Below are 10,880 nucleotides of genomic sequence, written 5' to 3'. Positions count from 1 at the left end.
ATATATATATATATATATATATATATAAACTTCGAGGTTTCAGCTAGTGTATGTGGCATTTAAGGTAATTGGGAAGGTGGAAACTGTGACCTAGGTTTATATATAGCTATGCATACAGCCACTGCCAAGGCAAGGCCACTTTCTTGTAAGAAATAAGAATAACATGTTTCAGAAAATGACACAATCATGCTTCAGTGTTGTATGTTTCAACTTCTTAAATGCACCAACTTTTTTTAACTTTTCGTTGAAGAAAGAAGTTAATAAGCTTGGAGGGTCTATACAACTAGATGCTTTTGTCTTTTTTGCTATTTTTATCTTAAGTTCGGTTTACACATAGTTTTGGGCGAAAGCTTGTGGTTATACATGTACAAGCAGTCATGCACATATGTTTTTTTGTGTATGGGAATAGGATTAAATAATTACTCCACTATAATGCTTCTATTAATAAAATTGTTCCAGAGCTCTTTTGCTTTCACTTTTGTGGAAATGGGAAGATTTTTTTGATGGAGATTATGATATGCTTATAGTATGATAAGAATATTTCACCCTTAACTAATTTGTCAATCAAAATTGTCAATTTCTTACAATTGTTGCTTGTCTTATGCGGTGAAATGATTTGAATGTGAAACAGTGAAAGCATAAACAGGTGTAAAAAATTCTAACCAAATAGGACCTTTGGTAATTTTTTACATATGAATGGGATGAATCAGTGCTGTTGCTTTAGTTTCTCATATAATGGACGTTTGTTTCTTGTGTTATTTAATTTTCCTTTTGAAATGGGTTCCAGAACTTGCTGTTGGCAATGTTGTGAGGCGTGTTCTACATATCATTAGGGAAGAGGATCTTTCTCTCATGACATCTGCTATTGGTGGGCCGAGCTTATCAGTCATTAGTGATGATGAAAACGATGTTGATCGAGATGATTACCCAGTTCTATCAGCTGCTGCTGTTGCTGCTTCTGCTAGAAATGCTTTGAGAGCTCCATCCTTGCAGACCCTTCTAGAGGATATGTCTCATTCTGCAGCTGTTCATCACTCTTCCTCTTCTGTAGATGATTCTGAAGAAAAGACCAAATGTTAGTTCTTGGCAACCTTCAATGTAGAAACTCTCTTTTGTCTGATGTATGGAGTTGGTAGCATTTATTTCTTCATTAAATTGCTTTAGCTGTAACTTGTTCATGACTGTTATTTTAATACACTACAGCTACTGATAAAAATTCAAGGAGTCGAAAGCTAAAGCATAATGTTATCGAGACTGTCAATGAACTTATACAAGATATTGCTGCCTGTCATGAACAGATTGCTGAGCAAGCAGTTGAGCATATTCATCATAAGTATTCTTTCTGAACACTTACTAAAAAGTTATATTGTTAGGAATATATGTATGTTCTATCACTCTTATGTACAACTTGCTAATATTGGATTCTATTACTTGAACAATAAATTTAATCCAAGTAGTCTGGTACTCTGGTCAAATTCTGTTAATCTACTAGTCAGTATGAAGGACATATTCTTCTAGAAAATTGAGATTGTGTTCCTTGTGTTCTATAATACGTGATCCTGCTAGAAACACTAGGCATTTTGAGTGCTGAAAATCATCAAACATACACACTCACACACTAACCGTAGATATTGAATTATCACACAAGGCAATTGAAGTACAAGGGGTCCACTTCCTAAGAAAAACATGACGACAAATGAAAAAGAGAAAACTGGGTTGCATTAAATCATTGTATAAGGCAATAAGGGGGTGTGTGGTTCGCATAATGGAATTTGGTGGAATTGGAATCCATTAAAGCCATTTAAGGAATTTGACTTTGAAGGAATTAGAATGGAATTTGACAACGCGTTTGGTTCGATGGAATTAGAATGGAATCTCTCAAAAGAATTGGAATCTCCATCTTTGTTTGAAGGGAGGGTGGGGTGGTAGCTGTGATGATGACAATAATGGCCTGGTGGCAGGGGGTGGGGTCGAACCTGTGCCTACCCTCCTGCTCCCACCCCACTGACCACTATGGCACTATTGTCGTCGTCACAACTTTCACCCCGGATCCGCCCCGCCCATGCCCCACCACCAATACCACCAGACCACTATTGTCGTCATCATAGCCCCCACCCCACCCCACCGATCACCATACCGCACTACTGTCGTCGTCAGAACTACCGCCCCCAAACCCTGGCCCCAAACCCTACCCGCCTCGGCCCCCAGGAGGTGGTAGCTGTGATGATGACAATATTGGTCGATGGGGTGGGGTTGGTCGGTTTGGTGCTCGCCACCACCCCACTTATGCCAAGGAATGATGAATACTTTAATTTCTGGAATTCAATGGAATTGAAAGTATTCCTATATTTTCATTATGTGAACCAAACATAGGATTTGGAATTTGGTCAAAGGAATTATCCATTCCAATTCCTTCAAAATCCATGAACGAAACACCCCCTAGGGTCTTAATTTTTCTTTGCCTGGTGTAGGGTTCATGACCTTTTAGATCTGCCCCTTTAGCACATTAGAATTTCATGTTTTTTCGTAACTGACGATCATGGGACGATGCTTGTATAATACATGCAATTGCAGTTTGCAAGACATATCAACCATCCTTGACTATGTCTGGTGTTTCTCATCTGCTAGTTGATATATACATAATTTCATCTACCTGATAACATCAGAAATTGTTCGCAGTGAGATTATATTGACCTTAGGAAGTTCGAGAACTGTCATTGAATTTCTTTGTGCTGCAAAGGAGAAGAAGAGATCATTTCGGGTGTTTGTAGCAGAGGGCGCTCCAAGGTCTGTGCATGTGTGTATGCTATTTTTTTTAGACTTGTTAAGGAAGTGGCAAATTTAATTGTCCACATCACCTTTTTTGGTCAATGCACTCTTTTCATGTTATTTCTCAAATAGATATGAAGGACATATTCTTGCAAAGGAATTGATAGGCAGGGGACTACAAACAACAGTAATTACCGATTCTGCTGTATTTGCCATGATTTCTCGTGTGAACATGGTATGTGATGAAATCAGTTGCTTATTTCATGACTATCAAATCATCTCCTTCCTTGAGTCTGATTGAAATTGTTGATAGGTTATTGTTGGGGCTCATGCTGTCATGGCAAATGGTGGAGTGATTGCACCTGTTGGATTAAATATGGTTGCACTAGCAGCTCAAAGGCATGCTGTCCCTTTTGTTGTTCTTGCTGGCATTCATAAGGTAAGCATATAACTATGCATCATAATAGTTTTAGTTCTTCTGTGGGTTTGGCACATTACAATTCTTGTATGAGCAGGGCATGTATCCTTCGTGCTATTGTGTTTGTGTCGTCCTTGTTGTGTTTGCATCTTCTGTTCATTTTTCCTTCACCTTTCAAATAAAGAGAACAGGGCCATGCATCTTTATCCACTGGTGGGTTTAAAAATTTCAGAGTAAACCCATAATATTATAATGCAGTTGCAAGTGAAACATTGAAATTGTTAAACTGGGTATTTCGTTTTTAAAATTTCAAAACAAAACCTTTCATTAAGACTCCCTCTGTTTCGATCCTGTTTCCACCCTAGAATGATTACAAATATATCTCTATTATGACCTTGATATTCATTGGGGAAGTTAGAATACAATAAATAGAGGGGACAAAAATGTGAAGTGAGAACTGAAAGTTGAAATAACTTTTTATTTGATGGCGGGGGCATATATCTGGAGGATAATATATGGACTTGGTATTCAGTGTCTTACTTGGTCACTTTCATGTCCTGGTTAGTGTGGCAAGTCGAACAGAGCACATATTTTGGGATTGGGGAATACTTGATCAGTAGGTAATACATTTTATGTTTTCATAATTGTAATGTAATAACTTGATAAGAATAATAGATAATCAAGCATAATATGTATTCTATTTATTAAAACAAGGTAAACATCATCTTGAATAGCTAAAGTTGGTGAGCCAAGAGATCAATCTAATATCTGCTTTAAGCCATAAGTTTAAAATTTTAGTAACTAATTCCATAATTGAAATCGTGAAACTATATATCATGTTTCATCTTGTATCCCTAAATGTAATTTTCAAACAAGTTTATATATTCTCAGTTACTTACACCATTCATCATATTATCTTTGGATTCTCTCATAAAATTTGAAGTTTATAGAACAATAAACTATATTGTTCAATATAAGCTCTCTATTAGATAAAACAAGAACAATCAAGTATGAATTTTGTATAAAGTCTACCTCATGCACTGTGTTTTCATGTATCTGGGATATCTTGTTTGATACTGTAGCTTCCATCACCTAAATATCAACTTCCCAGGAGACGAGGGATCTTATAGTTCCTCTCTTAATGCAATAATATATGATCTGATTGAACATGCTTGTTCTCTCTACAGCTCTACTGAGGGCTTTTTTAAAGTATATAATATTTAATATATGGCAAAACTCACATACACTCCCCACCTTGGTGAGGCTTGAATCCTTGACCTCCAGGAAGGTTGGGTTATTGGGTACCGCTGCAATGGCCCTTTGGTGAAAGGGGTTTGTTCTAGTCACATTAGCAACTAATGGCAAGCATTTACAACAAATTGGCAACTTATATTCAATTGTTTAACTGTGTTTGGGCTTCATGACAGTTGTGTCCCCTGTATCCTCACAAACCAGAGGTTTTATTAAATGAACTGAGGGCCCCATCTGAGTTACTGGATTTCGGAGAGTTCTCGAACTGCATGGATTCCAGTACAGGCACTGGTTTCCCCCTTCTTCATGTTGCAAATCCTGCATTCGACTATGTGCCGCCAAAGCTCGTCAGCCTATTTATTACTGACAAGTAAGTTCACTATATTTCAAGAATGGCATGGGGTTAAAGTATTAATGTTCAGATTTTCGTTTTTGTCATTCAACTAGGCATTTCTCTAGTTGCAATGTTTAACCCCAGAACCGAAGTATTCCTAATCGATATCTGTGAATTCCCGACATTTTGTGGTTTGTATACAACACAATGTGAACTCACTTGCCATTAAGGGTGTGTTTGGTACATTGGATAGGACAAGACAAAACTGGAATCCCTGTTCCGTGTTTGGCAGAACTTTAATGTGGAACAAACAGGAACAGAGTGGAACAAGCCTGTTCCATCCCCACTCCATGGAACAAGGTGGAACAAACCTATATTTTACCAATATAACCTCAAAATAAAACCTAATTCTTTTAAAAACATAAAAGACACATCACTCTTTACATATTATTCGTTCTTTACATTTTATTTATTTTGTTTTATGTTCTTTAAACTTTCACTTTACCGTCCTCAAAATAATGTTTTTATACGTTTTCTATATTTTGATTAATTTATTAAATATTGAGAATAATTGGAAACTACATGAGCCTTTTATTATGGTGACATTTTAATCATTTTGATGGAACTTTCTAATGATATATTTTGTTATAAAAAAATATATTTTTTATTATAATTTAATAAATTACATAAATTAAGAAAAAAAATACAAAACATATAAATAATTTATTAGGGGTAAATTGGTAATTTTACTAGTTCTGTCCTGTCCAGTTATGTCTTTCCAAATGCTGAACAATTGTCTAGTACTCTTACCAAACGTTGAACAATTGTTCTGTCCTGCCTTGTTCTATCCTATCTTGTCTGGATAATTGATACCAAACACATCCTAATATAATACCAGCGCTTACTACTCTACTTATCATTTTCATCGTTGGGTACTATTTACATTCAATCACATACTTTGTCCTGCTAAAGTTCTTCTGTACTTCCCATGTTGTTACCTTGATGTCCCTGATTGATGTATATTCAACCAATCTCATCTCTTTGCAGTGGAGGGCACAACCCATCATACATGTATCGGCTCATTGCAGATTATTACTCCGCTGATGATTTGGTCTTACAACGGAAGCCTGCTTCTTGATATTGCTTTATCCATGTCATTTTTTCATTCATGATGAGTAAGCCATCCTGTGCTTTAAGTAGTCTCTTGACAATGTATGGATAGAATATGTGGTTGGCCTTCCATAATTACACACACTTCCAATGTCATATGTGCAAAGGCTCAAACTGGGTATTAGGATAAACATTAGGACTTCAATTTTTTCTTAGGACTTTTCCTGGCTGTTCTATAACACCCTAGTTTCTATATATTTTAGATTTCGGTGTTTTAAAAGTATTATGATCAAATCAAGTGCACTAAAAAGGCACCTGCAACATTAACATCTTTAAATCATCATATCTTAAATGACAAGTAGCTTACAACGCAAAGCATGAGAAATCAAACCTAAATACTTGACAAAGCAAGCTTGTTATGAGTTGTTAAGGCTAGAAGCATGTGTTGGCAAAATTCAAGCAAGTCTACTAAGCATGACAAAGCAAGCAAGTTGAGTTGTAAGGCTAGAAGTATGTGTTGGCAAAATTATTGATGACAAAGTAAGTCTAGTAAGCAAGACAAAACAAGCTAGTTATGAGTTATTGATGACAAAGCAAGTCTGGTAAGTATGACTATTAAAAGCTAGAAGCATGAGGTGTCAAGCTTGGGGAGTTAAAACTCTCATAAGAGTACAACCATGAGAACAAGAAGAAGAAGTAGGTAATGCATTGTAATTACCTATAAATAGTGGTTGAAATGAAACCATTGTTTCCATACCAGAGTAAGAAATTACTCTCGGTATAATACCAAGTTCGAAGTAAAAAATCAAAAGAAAAGGTAGGTGCAAAACAAGGTGAGTACGTTATGAGATTTACCGAGATACATATATGCTATATAAATGTATTTTATGCGTTATGAAGAATTTGAAAAGGTGTTTTGGCATGTTTGTTCTACATGAAATGAGGATATGTTTATATAGCCAAGATATATGCATTTTATATGTGTTTTACACATAAGGCATGAAAGTTTTATGCATGTTACGTATTACCATAAATATCCAACATACGAGATATAGAATGAAGGGATGCCTTGCAAAAGGACCTTAGGGGGCAGCCTTTATGGACCCCGGGTTTAGCAAACCTCGAGGTTACATGTCGCAAGTGAGATCTCAAAAGAGTATTTTTATGCATGATAAAGAGTTTTGGTGAATTATTATTCACAAATTGATAAGTATTATGAAAATTGTTCATTCATGAAACCATAACTACTCATTGAAGCTTAAAGCTTACGTGTCTCATGTATGTATCTCAGGGAAGGAGTAAAGAGGGATAGCGTGGAGATGTACTATTCTAATCAATAGCAAATTTTGTTATATTATAAGTTATCGAGTTACATTTCCATTGATGTTTCAACTCTGATGTAATAGCAAGATACGAGAGAAAAAACGTTAGATTTAGTTCGCATACAAGATTTAGTAGTATCAAAAGAAGTAACGGCATCCATATAGGATTTGAGGCGTTACATGTTCAACCGCAGTTGACAGTTTTAACCAGCCTAATGAAGACCCTCAAGCAGGCTGAGTGTTTTAGATGGTTGTTTTTTTTGCTAATTGGCACCTATTTCACACAGACGACGTGAATAACTGCTAATCATTGTATAGGCTGACAACCACGAGACATATGGCCCTAAGTTTTGAAAACTTTGAATTTAAGTTACAGAAACAGTGTCTTTGCAGAAATCTAGAGAAGCTGCATACGAAGATTTGTCTTAAAAAATCCTCTCAAGATGTGGAACCTGCATTGAATTTTCGATCTCAAAATGCTTCTTATTACAGGTACATCTTTTCTGCAGCCTTTCGTCATTTGGTTGCACCATTGCAGTTGTACTGTCCTTTAAAAAACCAATGGTATCTATCATCTAGATTTATGTTTGCAAAACCAGGTTTTAATTTACTTCTCATTTATAATGAATCTAATAGTAGCAGATTCTGCCATTTGCTTGTGATTGGATGTATCTGATTTCAAATCATTTAGTTTTTGTTTTGCAAGCTGAGGTCTTCATGGAAAGAGCCTCTTTACCTTTTGAGGCAGAAGCAAGATCTGCATACATCCTACTGTAGACCCTACATCTGTGTGGAATTAACTGGGTTTTTATGGTTTGATTTGGTTTACAAGCCTCTTTGCAAAGTGTTACAGGGTCCTACAGACAATTGCACAATGTGTTGAACCAGATCTATATCTTCAGTTTGTTTATTTTGATCAAAGAAACATGTGAGGCACCTTTCAAATTTACCAAATTTGCCCCAATATATATTGCTACTTCTAGAATTTAACATTATTTCATCATGTATGATGGGTACACTTTTTGTTGCTTGATATTAATCCGGAAACGTTATTCGTGCATGTCAAATGTATCGGCACCAAGGACGCTTGTTTATTTTTAGAATCTATTCTATAAACGTTTGCCGATGTCTTGTTTTAGTTGTAGTCGTGGTCTATAGGGTCCAAGTACGTAACTATGGCATTATTGAAAGTCATGTTTGGTTGTTTATAAGGTGGTTTAGAGCCTCTTTCAATGAGAACTGCAAATATTTTGAGAACCATCGAACTATGTTTTAGCGTATATATTCATTCTCAGTGACACAATACAAAATATTCATTGATGAAATTATACATACCTTGATGAAATTTGTATGATATATACATATTAATGAATTTACACTATAAAATTAGTTCATTGGTTTTCAAATTATTTGCGGTTCTCAAATGGACCCTCCGTAGTCCCCGCTTGGTTTATACGTACTGCAAGTAATATTTCAATAAGCCAATGGATTTTTTCCTTCCAATTTCACCGTTTATAATTTTCAACTAATTTACAGTATGTTTTTTTAGATTATTTTATATTGTCATTTAGTTTATCAGCTATTTTTATGTTGATATTCTAGTCAGATTTGTAAATTTATAAGCTAAAAGTTGTAGCTTATCAACAACTCCATCATGGTTTCAAATTGGGTCTGAAGTTATTACGTCAACATAATGCTTTCAACTTTGGGACGTTTGGTGGTTCGATGATATACAAAGTGAATTCAAACCCACGTAGTTGCATGTTGCTTGTTCGATCTCACATGGCCATTAGATTTAGAAACCCACATGCATATTGATATTCACGGAAAAGCCTTGCAATTTATAGGGTTTACTTTGATTGTCAGAAACTCAATAAAAGCTAATTAAACAAAAAAGAAAAAGAAAAAGAAAAAATGGGAGAGTTAAATGCAATTTACATATTGTTAAATGCATTTCTGCCTACCAATTTTTGTTTTACATATATTAATATCAAAACTTACTTTATATATTTTAATGTATGATTTGATTTAAAAAAAATAAAAAATTACAGATTAGCCAAAGAAAAACGATGGGTAGCAGACAAATGAGTACTAAAACGCAGAGCGGTGGGTTGGAAAGTTGCAGACAATGGATTCATATCCACCACATACCACCTCCTCTACACATTATGCTTTTAACTTTTTTCATCATTAAATAATTGTTTTATTTTTATTTTTTTATTTAAGACCGTCCCTTAGCATATTAAATCCGAAAATTTTGGTGCCCAAATTTACATGTGTTTAGGTCTTTTTATCGACCTATGTAAAACTATAGCCGGAGTTATTAAAGTTCAAACCATTAATTGTTTGGTTTTATTCAAATCATTAATGGTTAAACTTTAGTTTCAAATTGTTAATCGTTTTAGGTTTAACCCATTTTGTTCTTAACATATATTGTCTGTTATCTTATTTATGCAATGTAATCAAACATTCTTGATGTAACAGAGCCTCCAAAAAAATAAAAACGTCGATATTCTTATTTATTAGTATTAGTATCAGTATCATAATTCAAATCAGCAACTTTAATAAGTTTTTATTATCTTGTTTTTTTATTAAAACTATTGATAATTTTACAAAAATTATATGTATTTTGAAAAGTAAAGAATATAAAGCAGACAAGCATGTGTGTTTCAGTTTCGGTGTGTAGGTGAAGTGGTATATTGAGTTGTCAATTCACATTTCTCCTAATGCCAAAATCCAAAGTTATATATATATATATATATATATATATATATATAATTAACCTAGATATCCAACCCGTTATACGAGCCGACTAATTCCAGAACGACCACCTGCTTTGCAGATAACCCAAAATAACCGCATTTGAACCTCCGTGGCCACAAGGAAATTTGTATAACCCTTGTGTTTTGTATCTGAATAAGATCATTTCATCCTTTTACCAAATGAGTTGCACGTTAAAAAAGAGAAAATAAAGTGTTGATGTTGTGGTTCTAAAAGAGGATATCACGTATTTTATTTTATTGTACCTTGGGTGTGATTGATTATTTAAAAATTAATAAATCTAAAAACAGTAATAGAAATCTTTTTGTTTGTTTTTTTTAAAATATTCTGATGAATAATTAAATAATATCATTAAAATACAAGATTGATCATGATACTATTTTCATAATATTCACTAATATATTAATTATTAGAAAAGCAGATGGGAATAGAAGTATTTTTATTTAATTTACAATTAGATTTGTGAGTAGAAAAGAAAATGGGTTTGTTTATAATTTATAAATTAAAAAAAGTAGTAAATAATTATTAATTAGAGAATAAAAATTGTCTATATAAACACCCTCATATTCCATCTATCTATCACATCTCTCTCTCTCTCTCTCTCTACACACACACACCACACAGTATTTCTTTAGTTTTAGAGGTGAAGAAGATGAGACCTTCCATGAAGCTGTTTGCAACAGTGTTGCTTCTTGTCATGTGTCTGATGGCAAATGGTATATAAATCAACTATCCCTTACTTACTTACTTACTTACTATGTGTGTGTGTATATATATATATATATATATATATATATATATATAATATGTGGGTTGTGTACAGAAATGGTGGTGGAAGGGAGGACTTGCGAGTCGCAGAGTCATAAGTTCAAAGGGACGTGTGTGAGCGATAGCA

At 34.4% G+C, this 10,880-nt stretch overlaps 1 protein-coding gene across 6 annotated transcripts in view; it reads left to right on the top strand.

Moving 5' to 3' along the window:
• LOC112502300 (translation initiation factor eIF-2B subunit beta-like) overlaps positions 1–8,591 on the top strand; it is a 9,524-nt gene extending 933 nt beyond the window's left edge. For 2 of the 6 annotated variants that reach the window (XM_025106175.1, XM_025106173.1), the window contains 8 exons: positions 788–1,075; positions 1,204–1,333; positions 2,680–2,787; positions 2,902–3,004; positions 3,083–3,208; positions 4,615–4,808; positions 5,820–5,947; positions 7,598–7,861. In XM_025106175.1, coding sequence (XP_024961943.1) covers positions 788–1,075; positions 1,204–1,333; positions 2,680–2,787; positions 2,902–3,004; positions 3,083–3,208; positions 4,615–4,808; positions 5,820–5,910 — 1,040 coding nt within the window. In that variant the 3' untranslated portion in view covers positions 5,911–5,947; positions 7,598–7,861. The other 4 variants (XR_003067659.1, XM_025106178.1, XM_025106174.1 and 1 more) reach the window with 4 other exon arrangements.
• Positions 8,592–10,880: the final 2,289 nt, after the last annotated feature.

This window comes from Cynara cardunculus, unplaced genomic scaffold (genome assembly GCF_001531365.2).
Source record: "Cynara cardunculus var. scolymus isolate 2C unplaced genomic scaffold, CcrdV1 Un_Scaffold_1190, whole genome shotgun sequence".
NCBI lineage: Eukaryota > Viridiplantae > Streptophyta > Magnoliopsida > Asterales > Asteraceae > Cynara > Cynara cardunculus.
This window is presented reverse-complemented; position numbering and strand designations above follow the sequence as displayed.